General features: G+C 36.3%; 2 protein-coding genes across 2 annotated transcripts; one reads left to right on the top strand and one right to left on the bottom strand.

Annotated features, from left to right (window-relative positions):
• Positions 1-2,924: 2,924 nt before the first annotated feature.
• LOC149963181 (uncharacterized) lies at positions 2,925-4,997 on the bottom strand. The gene has a single exon (XM_090164965.1). The coding sequence runs from the start codon at positions 4,995-4,997 to the stop codon at positions 2,925-2,927; it is 2,073 nt and encodes a 690-aa protein (XP_090021091.1).
• A 4,357-nt stretch (positions 4,998-9,354) lies between these two features.
• LOC149963182 (uncharacterized) lies at positions 9,355-9,987 on the top strand. The gene has a single exon (XM_090164973.1). The coding sequence runs from the start codon at positions 9,355-9,357 to the stop codon at positions 9,985-9,987; it is 633 nt and encodes a 210-aa protein (XP_090021099.1).
• Positions 9,988-14,905: the final 4,918 nt, after the last annotated feature.

Genomic DNA, 14,905 nt, shown 5'->3' on the forward strand with positions numbered 1-14,905 from the left:
TGCAACGCCAATAGAGTCGTGTCGGTACCCAAAGTTTTCTTAACAAAGCTTCCAGAAAACGTCCCTTTGAAACGTTGATCAACTTTTATTCATAATAACCTTCCAAAATTAATCACCTTTAATTTATTAACCCTTCCAAAATTGGTTGCCTTTTAGTACAAATATTCAATCAAAAGTGGTCACCGTTAATTTATTATAACCATTCCAAGATCGGTCACCTTTTATTCATAATATTCCTTTAAAATTGGTCGCCGTTAATTTAGACTAACCATTCCAAGATTGGAATTTAAACTTTTGAAATGAATAAAGATGGCGATACGGTCACCGTTGACACACATTACAACTTTACTGTTAGCAGCTCCCGCCTACGAGATTTAGACGAAACCAGGTCTGGGAACTGTGATAGAGCTTTGATTTTATAATTTAAATCCTAAAAATATTTGTAAGAATAGTTTTTTTTTTCAAAATTGATCGCCTTTAATTTATAATATTCCTTCAAAAATTTGTCTCCTTTAATTTATAATATTCCTTCAAAAATTTGTCTCCTTTAATTTATAATATTCTTTTAAAAATTTGGTTATCTTTAATTAATAATATTCTTTTAAAAGTTTGGTCATCTTTAATTAATAATATCCCTATACAAAATTTGGTCATCTTTAACTTCTAATATCCCTTTAAAAATTTGTCATCTTTAATTTCTAATATCCCTTTAAAAAATTGGTCATCTTTAATTTCTAATATCCCTTTAAAAAATTTGTCATCTTTAATTTATAATATGTTTTTAAAAATTAGTCACCATTAATTTATAATATACCTTTAAAAATTAGTCACCTTTAATTAATAATATCCCCTTAAAATTTGGGCGTCTTTAATTTATAATACCCCTTTAAAAATGTGGTCACCTTTAATATATAATACCCTTTAAATTGATGATTTAAAGAAACATCCAGTTCGGTATCAGTATTCTTAATTCGATGAAATCCAATATTAAAATCTGTTCATAGCATTTAGAAAGCCCATTGAAACATATACGGATCGAATCAACTAAAAGAGCTACAAAATTAATGCACTGTCCTGGTCCTCCGACGAGCAACACGGGAAAGCATTATCTTCCCTAAAGCCTCCCGGACAATCTCGAAAAGGGGCCCACCAACAGTCTAGCGCATGCCTGACTGATCACAAACGGAAATAAACTTCTTACCACTTAATTAAAATTTCTATATACAATTTATAACATGACGATTTAGAAACGCTACAGAACTTGAAAGTCATTACTCGAACACACCCTTTTGATAGATACATTACGTATTTATATTAAAATAAGACGGTAAAAAATAAGTTTTAGATAACAAGTTGGAAGTAAAAAATGCTATAATTAGACAAAATTCACGTAGTCGTAAACAAACAGCCCTGGAAATAAAGTTATAATTGAAACTAAGAAAGTGAGTCTGACGGGGATAGCTACATCACATGGCGATATACCGAATCCTCAGAACCTAAACGCAATATTTCCCGAATCGGTCTTGCTTTAATTCAATGTACATCCCAGACCAGTCCGGAATTACAATCCAAGCGGATTTAAAAAAAAAGGTTTTTGAAGGCTTTTTCAAGTAATGTTAAAAAGTGTTTTATTTATTATAATAATAATAATAATGTTTATTTCGCAATAAAAACAAACTTTGCAGGCAACCGCAGAGGCAAAGCCTAAACGTGGTGGTTACCGGGACAAAACAAACAAAGAAATTAGCAAACAGAAACGCAAAAAAGTTAAATAAAATCAAAATAAAAAATTATTAAATTAAACATAAGAGACAGAAAATTAAGAATTTTGTGAAAGCCAAATGCCAAAATGAAATTCCGTTACTAAGGAACGAAATTTGGGGATATAAAACTGAGTGGAATTCTCCCTGATGTCGGCGGGCAACGAGTTCCATGGACGAGCACTCCGGATGAAAAATGAATTTTCCAAGGCCAAGCATCGGGCAAACTTTACGTAGTACGTAGGGCAAGACTGCCGGGTACTATATGTCATGTAATCGCAAAGATTGAATGTCGCTGACCTGGTCAATTTCAAGAGTGTGGTCATATCACAAACGTCTCTGCGAACAGTTAGTGGTAGTAGATGAATGTCAGCTAGTCTTTGACTGTACGAGACATATCCAGGTAAGTTAGCACGCGGAGACTTTACTCAAGTAAAATCGAGTGAACGTCCGATTCCAGAGAAGCAATGCCCTTTTTAAGTGAAGGATTCCAACCAGAGAGGCGTAGTCAAGTACTGGTAAGCAAAGCGAACGAAAGAATAAGTCCACATAAACGTTGGGCGCGATTACAAGCGTGGTTGACATTTAAGGTCCCTCGGGATGAAAACACTGAGGATCTTCAAAGTAAAAACACGAGCAATAGTCACACCATTTATCTCATAGGAGACAACTATCGTAGATGTTGGCGTTTGGATAAAAATTAATCGTTTATTTGGATAATATCCATAAACAAAAATTATCCAACAAATAATCAGTTATTTTTGGCTTTTTCCCATATTAAATCGTTTCTATCCATGGATAATATCCATGGATAAACGGTTAACCGCAATTTTTATGATTAATTGAAATTTTGCCAGTTAATTTATCTGTTACGCCGATCTCTACATCTACGTTAGAATGCCTTCTGCTAATTATCATGAAGTAACATTTCTTGATATTTAGGGAAACGTTATTGGCAACACCCCATTGGAAGACACGAGTTATATTATCCTGCAGCGATAAACGGTCAGCCGCAGAACGAATAGAACAATCGTGAACCAGAACCGATGGTAGCTCAGAGACAAAAACGTTGAAAAGTAAGGGTAAGAACCGGTCAGTAAGAACTGAATTCACCGCGATACACAACACGCTGGAAGCGGTTGTGTAAAAAATCTTGAATCCACTTCAAAAGCACTCCACTGATACCAGCTCTTTCAAGTATAAACAACAGCCGTTTGTGGCAAACAGAGTCAAATGCCTTTGACCAGTCAAACGAAACCACATGCATGTCGGGAGGGTTACGTTCGACCATTCGTGGAAAGAGTGCAAAGGTTGATGCGTACTAGACCGACCCTGTCGGAAACCATACTGCGAGGCAGGTATAGCTGAATTATCTTCAAGGTACTTATTCAGTTTCTCATAAATTACCGACTCTATTAATTTGCCAAAAACAGAGGTCAGATATATAGGACCGTAATTTGATACCTCATTTCGGCTTCCCGATCCTTTGTAGACAGGAACGACGTTAGCCAGTTTCCAGGCCGAAGGGAGAGACGACGTTGGGAGCGACAAATTAAACAATTTGACCAACGGGTCAATTATAGCAGGAGACATTATTTTGAGAAGCCTGGGTGTTATACCGTCATGCCCACAGGCAGATCCCAACTTCATACGTTCTAACGCCGTGGAAACTTCGGAAGAGTCAATAAAAGTAAGAGAGAAACTATTCGCATTCGGTCCAAGACTGGGAAGAGTCAGATCTGGGTCCCGTTTTGTAAAGCTGCGATAGAAGAAATCACCAAAAGCCGTCGCTATGGCCAATAGACATGATAGTTGTCTGTCCTGGACTTTAAAAGACGACGGAGGTGGAAGCTGGGACTTCGAGCAAACGAAACTCCAAAACCGTTTTGGATAAGCAATGAAAATATCATGTAAAAGTGACACAAAGCCGTCATAAGATTCTGTAGTCTTTCTTCGTAAGGCATTGTTAAAGTCTTTATATCGTTTCCAATCAGAATCTTTCCCGGTTTTCTTAGCTTTCATAAACAGCGAGTTCTTAACGTGGCTATCGTGAATGAGCTCACCCGTAATCCAGGGTGAACGCTTCTTTCCTCGAATGGCAACAGAAGGAATATTGTCCTTAACGCACGCCCAAAAGATATCAAGCCGAAGCTCCCTAGTTTCATCAATAGTGCACGAAGAAAACGCAATGTCCCAAAGAGCATAGTGTACAGTCACAAAAAGGTCTTCCGGAGACCGATCCTTGTACTTGAGAACAGTACGATTAATTATCTGAACAAATGGCTGTGGGAAGTTGAGGGTGTCAGAAAAAGCAAAGTGATCACAGCCAGGTAGGTTATCTCTAGTGTGAACTGCATTGAGAAATCGGTGATCATTTATAAAAACCAGGTCAAGTAAATTTTCTCCTCGAGTCGGGGAAGTCACTGTTTGTTGAAGACCAAGTCCCAACATAGTATCGTTAAAAAGCAGCTCCTGGGCAGTACGAGGATTCGGATTCAACCAGTCAATATGTAAATTGAAATCTCCCATTGAAAAGAACACATCGTGAGGAGGTAGCGTCTCGTGCAGATAGCACAGAAGGTCACACAGTACGACCATGGAAGTGACGGAAGAGCGAGGTGGGCAATATACGCAACCGGCCACAGCAGTTCGGGAACCACACGTAAACGTCGAGAAAACCGTCTCTATAGGAACTCCCTCATCAGTCGTGAGAAGCTCATCGGGAATTATAACCGGAAGACGATAAAGTGTGTCATGAATGGCAAGCGGAACACCACCACCACGCGTAGGATGGTCATAACGAAAGGTAACGTAATCTTGAGGGAAGATTTCAGAGTCTAGTACCGATGAGTCAAGCCACGTTTCAGTGAGTCCAAAAATTTCGAAATGGGCAGAGTTAAAAAATGTTAAGTCTTTGATCTTGTGGCGTAAGCTCCGAACGTTAGAAAGTAGAAATTTTACATTTCGAGATCGTATTCGACGTGTTAGCGACGGGGAATCATTCACGCGCATAGAAGTCGAAAGCGTAGAGTCAGTAACAGTGAAAAATGAATCACTGAACGCTGGTAACGCACACGTTGGACAGACAAATTCTTCTTTCGTGGAACGTATACGCTGATATTCATGGCGCTCCATATTAACGCATTTGACATGAAACCCCCTTTGGCAATGATCTCCAACGCAGAATAGTCCCATTTGGTTCTTGGCAACCGGTTTTCTACTATGTCCACACGCCATTTCACATTTAAAGCTGGTCCAGGATTAGTTTCAACGTCCCCGCAACAAGGAAGGGTCGTAAACCGTACAGCAATCAATGGCGACATTGTATAGTCAGCATTAAAGAGTATCGTACATGGTTGAGAACGAAAACGGCGGCAATCTTCAAGTTCAAAATCTGCGCGAACCGAGGAGCAATCCTACCACGAAGGGTAGCGGAAATGGTTAAGCCGGAGCACCAAACGCAAGTTCTTTCACCAAGGATAACAGCGACATAAACCAACGTTATACCCAGGTACAGTCAAAAGATTCCAATGGGAGAAATAAAATTAGTACTGGAATTAGGCGCCACTAAACCTCCAAAAGGAGGCTGCATTTCCACAATCCAGACCACTCAGCTAATTTAGAAAAATATAAATGTCCGAAAACTACACACTAACCCTAAAAGTATTACGAAAAAGAAAATTTTTGTTACCCCTAACAATAGAGTACGAGCGATTGACGCGCAGCGCCTCTAGGGGCGAGCTCGCGCGTAACTTGGTTAAAAATAAATTACAATTCCCGTTGACGCTAATGTAAATGTAGCGATGATTTAAAGTAAATTAACAAATCATTTTTCGAAAAAATATTTGATTTATATTTTCCCATAATAAATGAATTTAAAAGAAACCCAAAAAAAGCCAAGATATATTTTATAGTTTTATTTTTTAAATAGGCGGGCTCAAAGTTCATGCGTATGCTTAGATCATCTAGGGAGAGAACGGTGATTCCCGATGAAATTTAAATCAAAAGGGACGGTAGTCCCTATGCAAGGTCCGGGAATAGAGTAGAGCACCTACCCGAGCACTTGCTATATTATCTTGAGTCAGAATGAAGCAGATTTCACCCCCTCGTATCTCAAAAACTATAGGTCGTATCAAAACAAGTGATGTATCGTTTGAAAGGTTACAGAAACGCGACAAACATATACGAATTCCATCGAACAGGGTTGAGGCGACGTTTCGTAGTAATGGGGCAAAGTAAGGCTTAATTTTCCTTCTTCTTCTTCTTCCATCATCTCCTCGCAGACCGCTCTACAGCAACAACTACTGAACCGATTTAAATGAAATTTGGTAAACAGTTTCAAATTAGGCTCCCATTGTGTCCTTCCAAATGAGAAGTTCATATCTGGTATAGTTCTTGAGCTATGGTGACAAATGTACAGTTCAGCGGGTCGGTAACGAAACACATAAGAAGTACTATACCGGAGTGACCAGCGATTTAAATAAAATAATGCAAAAGGTTTGAGCGTTGATTCTAGGTGAAAAAGTGGCACTGTGTTCGAAAAAATAGTCCGCTACGACGGATATACTTGGAAACTATGTATGCAACATATTTATCGGTGGATTGTAGATAAAAATGGGCGCTGAGTTCGACAACAATAGTCTTGCGAGTGTCAGGGTGGGGGTTGTCCGCCATAGGGCTTGTCGATAAATAAGTCCAGTTTATGACGTTTATGGGAATATAATTACAGATCTTGTCCTAGGGAAATAGATTAAACATTCGAATGCTACTGATTTATAGGTGGTTTCTAAGTGAAAGAGGTGCAGTGAGTTCGAAGTGTCTCGCCAGTGTCGGGGTGGGCAGTGTGCCGCCAGCGGGCGGTTATCGATGCCAATGAGTAATAAACACAGTAAAAAACGTGTAAAGTTTAATAACAATCATACAAGCTTATTTATTAACATTAAAAAATGAAATAAAGAGCATAATGACGTCAAATTTAAAAAAAAATAAAGTAAACAATATCTGAACGTACACAATGTTGACGAAAGAGCTATGCAGTTCTCAATATTCCAAATAGGTGAAAGTTCACTTTCCAGTTTTGTTTATAAATATTATTTCCGCTTTGTTACGTTAGAAGGTATTATAGTAACTTCACTTCTATTGTTATAAACAAAAAGGCGTAAAATCCACCCAAAAACCATTCGGTTAAAAATTGCAAGGTCCTTCAAACAAAAACGTCACGTCCTATATTACTCCAGGCCATAAAAGTAGTGAAATCAAATAACGGGCAAGATCTGTAATTATATTCCCATAAACGTCATAAACTGGACTTAGTTATCGACAAGTGATGTGCTCTGAAGTAATATGCTAGACCTTGCGCGTCCTAAGTGTTTTACTGAGTTAAATTCCTTTGTACAACCATAAAACATTTCAAAGATAATGGCTAATATTTGAATCGCATTGTATCAAATATTTAGATCGAAATATATTATCTACTTTGTTTAAATTTATTCTTTTACCTTAAAACCATTAGTGGTTCCAATTTCTATCTGAAAAGGTATATCTGGTATCTGGTTCTTCTACACTTGTTGTAAACAGATAAACGAGCAGATGAAAAAACTTCGTCCCCCTTTATTTTATCTGCCCAGATAAAATCTGTTAGTCTTATCTAAATATTTTAACTGGTACGTTTTTATTTAAAAAATACGATAATCAAACCAGTTATCTGCTACCGATTTTAGAATAATATTATAAATAAATGAACTAACCGATTTTGTTCAAACTCGGGAATTTAGTAGACCTTTACGTAACTTGAAAATTTCCGAAGGGAAAAATTTCAATGTTTTTCTGTTTTGCCATGGCAACCAGAAACGTTTCTGACAACTTAATCTAAACTTTTCATTATGGGATTTAACATGGGAAAATCTTAAAATAACAGGGTCAACCATGTGAAATATTAGGGTGAATGAAAACCAAATTGGATAAATGGTAACAAATTTGGATAAATGGAAATAAAATTGGATAAATGCAAATGAGTTTGGGTAAATTCCGTGTAAAATTGGGAAATGCGAATAGATTTGGGTAAATGATAATAACTTTGGGTGAATGCGAATACATTTGGATGAATGGAAACAAAATTGGGTAAATGCGAACATGTTTGGGTAAATTCGAATAAGATTTGGAAATGCGAATGATATTGGAACCATAATTGGATAAATGAAACCAAATTAGATAAATGAGAATAAGTTTGGGTAAATGCGAAAACGTTTCGGTATATTCCAATAGAATAGCTGTTTCAATAAAAAAAACGTCAGTCACTCGGACAAATATGCGATAGAGCAACGGGACATCGTAACTTTAGTCTCTAATTTAGTCTTTGGATTTAGATTTTCATAGTGCAGGGCTACCAGCCAGGTGGGTTACCGCCAAAATAATTTCGCAGATCGCAGTCTGTCAAAGGCCTATTGTGTGTTGATAATTAATTTGAATATTCGTATGATTTTGATTTCAGTTTAAGTTTAATTACATTAAATTACGTTCGGAATGCCTAAAAATATTAATTGGTCGAGGGGTAATACCTGTTGTGTTCCTAATTGCCTTAGCAATACAATGTCATCTCATGGTATAAGCTTTCATCGCTTTCCGAAAGAAGAAGTAATAAGAGATGAGTGGGTGAGAAGAATAAGATTTGTCTCACATAAACTTATCGATAGTAAATCACCAATAACCAAACGTATGTTAAGTGGTAATACACCATTTAAAGATACCATTACTTGGATGCCTTCTAAAAGACAGTTAGTTTGCGGCCTTCATTTTCGAAAAGACGGTGTTAAACAAAAACAAGACAAGTTTCCGGTATTCATTGGGAACTACACCTTTCCAGAGCACATATCTACCATAAGGGAACGTGAAATGTTTATTCCTGAAGTTGGGGCAAACGTAACAGTTGGCTTTGATAAACCCAAAGAAGATTTTTTGATTAACGTGTGTTCATATTCTTGGGTATCTGATGTCATTGACTGTAATGACCATACGTATCACTTAACAAACTGCCCGATACAGGGAAAACATCGACATCTTTTATCTAATAACAGCAGAAGCAGTGAAGGCCAAATAGCTCTCTTAGAGGAACAGTTGTCCGAATGCCAAAAAGAAGTAATTGAACTTCGTAAAAGAATATCTACTTTTGAAAGCTTATTGCGTGATAAGGATGCTGTTATTGAAAAAAATGCTGCGCGTGATAAGTTTTCTTTTGGAAATATTGACAAAAATAAACAACAATTAAAGTTCTACACTGGCTTTCATACTGAAGAAGATTTAAATGCTTTTTATGACTATCTGAAAGATGATTTCCCAAAATTACATTTTTACAATAGTGCGTAAGCGACCAAGAGTCGAGTCTAGCCAAGATAGAGCGCCCTTATTGGATTTCAAGAATCAGCTGTTTTTAGTTTTGTGTCGTATAAGAGTAGGGTTATTAGAAGAAGACTTAGGCTATCGTTTCGGGATAAGTACACAAACGGTTTGTAATATTTGGGTAACGTGGGTAGATTTTTTGTACAGAAGACTAACACGAATACCGATATGGCCATCTCGCAAGATTGTGGACGAATTTATGCCAGAAGCATTTCAAGAGTTATACCCTTCAACTCGGGCTATTATTGACTGTTCAAAACTATTCATAGATAAACCAAACCACTACACAACCCAAAGTGATACGTACTCGCAGTACAAAAAACACAACCCGGCTAAAGGCCTACTAGGCATCGCACCTAATGGATTTGTGACGTTTGTTTCCAATTTGGCACCCGGTAGGATTTCCGATAAAGAAATTACAATGGACAGTGGATTGATGGATAAGTTAGATAAAGGAGATAGTTTAATGGCTGACCGAGGCTTCATCATAGAAGAGGAACTGGAACGTCGGGGCGTTAAATTAAAAATACCCCCATTTCTAGGAGAAAAAAAACAACTCTCGAAAGAAGAAATTGAGAAAACTCGAAAAATTGCTAATTTGCGTATCCACATTGAACGAGTAATAGCAGAAATAAAAAATAATCGAATTCTTAAATACGTTTTCCCCAACACTATGCACGACCAACTTAACAAAATTTGGATGATATGTAGTTATTTAACTAACATCATGAACGAACCGCTGCTTGATAGAAAAGATAAGAAAACACCTGAAAATGATACATCACCTGACGACGAAACTGAGGGTCCATCGAATACTCAAGAAGGCCATTGAAAAATATTACACTGTAATGTATGTTGAAAATAATTTTTAACAAATTAGTTTTTTATAAAAAATATATTTAATTTTCGCAATAAAAGATCATTAGTACCTATTATTTGGATGGTTTCATTTGTTTATCATTTAACGCTTTTGCACAAAATGAGTGAAATAAAAATAACATAATTTAGGAACAATTATTTGACTAAAAAGATTTTCATCAAATCTTGTTCTTTGGCAAAAAAATCTTCTCCGGAAACTATAAAGAAGTCGCACCATTTGTAACCAGTAACTCCAAGCTGCCCTTGTACTTGATAATAGTAATTATGATTTTCTTTTAGAGCTAAACTACTATCTTTGTTAATTGTCAAACATGGGGCGTGCTTTTGTCCGATAGCTTCTTTTATTGATAGGCCTAGCTGTTTAGCTTTTGAGAGAGTTTTTATTTCTATTAATCCGTATTCGTTGATACTACTATCAAAGCATAAGCGATCAGGGGAGGCTCCAATTATTGGGAATGATGGATTAACGCAAAATCCAATCTTGAACGTTCTTACTAATCCACCCTTGTTAGTTTCATACATAGTAATAGCATTCGCTTCGTTATTAATTCCTTCTTGAACGTAAGCGTTTCGACTCAGATCTACTCCCTTTCTGATTGTTTCAACATATTTTTCAGTTACAGCTTTTTGCCTCTTAATTACTTCTCCAAATTTTGATGCGGTGATTCTAATTTCTCGCTCAACTTCCCACAACTGCCAATTTTCTGATTTTTTATCCGATTGGTCCCGTGTTAGACGCTCCAGTTCTTTGGCCTGTTCTAGCGTAATCAAACAGTTCGCAGGGAATAACATATCTTGATGAGCGATGTTTGGAAAAGGTATTACGTTTCTCTGAATTTCTAATTCATTGCTCGTAATCGAATCATTCGCTTCTTTTCGATCACCAAATTCTGGAGTAATAGGTCGATCTGTTGGTGTGAAGTCTCTTTCCGAAAGAATTTTTTGAAACATGGGTCTACGTTGCCCGAAAGCCTGACAACAATTTTTCATTCTAATATTCAATTTTTGATTATCTTCAGCCAACTCAATATCACTTAGCTTTGGTAGGGAAGAATACTTTGAGGTACCGTTTGTGCGCTTTTTATCAGAAACGTCTGATATACGATGTTTAAGCTTATGCCTCACGAAGTTTAATTTAGAAAATGTTTTGACTTGAAGTTTAGACGTTTTTGAGGTTTGATTTCCCCACTGTCTTTCACCTTCGGTACATGAAACATCATCTTGAATGTAGATTCGTTTATCGACTTTGCAGTCCCAGAGATAAAATAGAATGGCACTCACGTGTTTACAATCACCAGCAGTACCGCAGGGACATTGACAATGCGCAAGATTAACGTCTCCTCTTACGTTATCAAGACTAATTTGAACTACATATTCCTTTGAGCTGTAGGATGACGTGACAATGCATTTCACATAAAGGGAATCTTCAATGCGACACAAAAAAACACTTCTAACTTTGCCCGCTTTCACCATTCTGTTTCCGTCCTCTAAATGTTTGGTAGCCTTGTTTCGATTGAAATAATCAAAAATGATGTTGATACTGTATTGTTTAGGGAGATCTTTCAATTGCTTGGTCCAAGGACCTTTTGTGAAATTTTTCAAATTAACCACAGCTTTCTTACAAGGAGCTAGTTTTTGCTAGGTGTTGAGAGTTGCTCTTCATTTGAGTTGGACTTCGTTTGAGTCGTAGTTTCTGGCTCTGGAAGATCTAATTTTCTTTTGGCTGAAGGTGTGTTCGATTTATTTCGCGGACTTTCTCCCAAAACAATTCTTATTTCTGGCGTAATTCCAGTCTTAGGAGTTTTAGGACTAAATAAATTTTCTTTTTCACTATGGCCTGTAGGTTGTAGGCCTAAAGTTGTCTGTGATTTCGGTTTGCAAAGCTTTGGTGTGTTTAAAACGTTCTCCATGTGAAATTAAATTCTAGGCCTATATTAAAAAAAGATAACGTTAATAATTATATTTAAAAAGATGACGAAAAGAAAATTTAATTCTTACCTTAAATCAAATAGTCACGAACGGTCACGAACCAGGCATCGCCGAGGCCCTAAGCGGAAGCGAGCGAGCTAAGAAAAGGACTACCAACCATTTTACTTAGCTAAAGCCGTGAATAGAGTAAACAAAGTTGGCATTCGGTTGAACCTAACTCCGAAGCTATTCAACCAACCAACCGAAATTTTTATACAGTCTTTCCTCTCGCAGAAAAGTCGGGGGGGGGGGGGGGGAAACAAGAGAGAGAAACTTTTATTGAAGCAGCTATTGGGTATATTCAAATAAAGTTTAATAAATACGAATAAAATTGGGTAGATACGAATAAGTTTAGGTAAAAATGCATTTAACCATAGTTATTCGTATTTACCCAATTTTGTTTCCATTTACAAAACTCATTCGCATATACCCAATTTTGATTTAATTTACCTAATTTGATGGCATTTAATCAATTTGATGGCATTTGCCCAATTTTGTTTCCATTTACCCAAACTCATTCGCATATACCCAATTTTGATTTCATTTACCCAATTTGATGGCATTTCCCAATTTTGTTTCCATTTACCCAAACTCATTCGCATATACCCAATTTTGATTTCATTTACCCAATTTGATGGCATTTAACCAATTTGCTGGCATTTGCCCAATTTTGTTTCCATTTACCCAATTTGATGGCATTTAACCAATTTGATGGCATTTAACCAATTTGATGGCATTTACCCTATTTGGATTTCATTTACCCAATTTGGATTTCATTAACCCAATTTGATGGCATTTAGCCAATTTGATGACATTTACCCAATTTTGATTTCATTTACCCAATTTGATGGCATTTACCCAATTTTGATTTCATTTACCCAATTTGATGGCATTTACCCAATTTGGATTTCATTTACCCAATTTGATGGCATTTACCCAATTTCGATTACATTTATCCAATTTGATGGCATTTACCCAATTTGATGACATTTACCCAATTTTTCTTCGCATTCACCCAATTTTCTTCGTATTTACCCAATTTTATTCGTATTTACCCAATTTTGATTCCATTCTACCCAAATTTATTCGGCATTTACTCAAACTTATTCGCATTTATACAATTTCGTTTCCATTAATCCAATTTTCTTGCCATTAACACAATTTTGTTTTTCATTCACCAAAATTTATTAGGATTTACCCAAACGTATTCGCATCTATACAATTTGGTTTTCATTTTCCCAATTTCGTTCGCGTTTACCCAAATTTAATTGCTCTAACCTAAATTTACGTTATTTTACCCAAAATGACCCTAATTTCACCATAATTAAAAAATAAAATCTTCATTTGACTATTGTTAAAACAAATTGTTTATTTTTTTAAATAGTTCACTGGGGGACCCTGTTATTTTAAGATATCCCCATGTTAAATCCCGTAAAGAAATGTTTATATTTAGTTGCCAAAACGTTTCTGGTTGCCATGGCAAAACGGACGCCCATTGAAAGATTTCCCTTGGGGAAATTTCAAGTTACATAAAGGTCTAGTCATCGTTCAGTAAGATGGAATTCCTTTGAAGGACCCTACGCGGTTAACACAACCTGCCATAAACCTTTTATATATAAGCTAATAAACAAGAATTTATATACTATTTTAGTCGTAAACAATATTTTTGTCAAAGAAATATCCTTGTTGAAGATTACGTAACGTTCTTATCTGATTGCTCGGATAAAAAATCAGATTGTAAAGGCGGTTTAGTAAACCAGATATAGGTTTAACCAACTGTTATCGGCGGATGATTAAAAAAAGGGGTTAATCCGATTAGGAAATCGTTGAAAAAAACTAGGTCTATTCAGATAAATTAACAGATAACAGATAGCTGTTGGAAGCACTAAAAACCATAATTAAATAAAGCAGACAAGTTGTTGACTGCAGTAATTACGTCACTGCAGTCTACAACTTGTCTGCTTTCAGTAATTTGCCAGTTTCAATAATCGCACCGCCACCTATCGATAATGTACAGAAATGTTCGAGTACCACTAGTACGGACAGCTTCAGTAATTTTATCGAGTGTTTTTATTTTGTCTCGGTTGGCCAAGGTGGTACTTTGAGCGAGACAAGAATTAAACACGTGCCAACGTTTATTTCCTTGTCAAGTTATGTTGACTCTGATTATTGAAACTCGTTTACTATGCTTTTAAGGTAAAAGAGTAAATCTAAACAGAGTAGATAATATATTTCGATTTAAACAATATATACACCTATAAATAAAATAAACAAGCCGGGCCACGTTTTGCGAGAACGAAAGAAAACTTTAAAGTCGGGAGGTTGAAATGGTACCGTGATTAGGTAATGCTGCCATCTACATCGTTTTTAGGAACTAATTCTTGATATTTATGCTTGCCTTTCGTCCACTACGTTGTAAATTTTATGATTTGTTCACTCTTTATACATTCTTGTACAAAGGATTTTAACTCAGTAAAACACTTAAGACGCGCAAGGTCTAGTATATTACTTCAGAGCACATCACTTGTCGCTAAATAAGTTAAGTTTATGACGTTTATGGGAATATAATTACAAATCTTGCCCGTTATTTGATTTCACTACTTTTATGGCCTGGAGTAATATAGGACGTGACGTTTTTGTTTAAAGGACCTTGAAATTTTTAACCGAATGGTTTTTGGGTGGATACTTCTATCTTGTACAACCTGGAGTAATATTTTATAGAAATTATACGACAATTAAAATTAAATTACTCACATTAATTGTTACATCGTAGACTTTTTTAGTCACCGACGTCTCTCGTATGCATTGCCTTTGAACTACTGAGCTGTCTTCGTTAACTGTTTCCCCTAACGTTAAATATACGATTGCCAAGTTGCCAACGAAAAGAGCTTGACCTTTTCTAT

This window comes from Leiobunum rupestre, chromosome 1 (genome assembly GCF_980474605.1).
Source record: "Leiobunum rupestre chromosome 1, qqLeiRupe1.1.hap1, whole genome shotgun sequence".
In the NCBI taxonomy this organism is placed as follows: Eukaryota; Metazoa; Arthropoda; class Arachnida; order Opiliones; family Sclerosomatidae; genus Leiobunum; species Leiobunum rupestre.

Excerpts from the sequence above, each read along its gene's own strand:
- LOC149963182 (XM_090164973.1), top strand. The coding sequence starts at position 9,355 with ATGCCAGAAGCATTTCAAGAGTTATACCCTTCAACTCGGGCTATTATT.
- LOC149963181 (XM_090164965.1), bottom strand. The coding sequence starts at position 4,997 with ATGGCGTGTGGACATAGTAGAAAACCGGTTGCCAAGAACCAAATGGGA.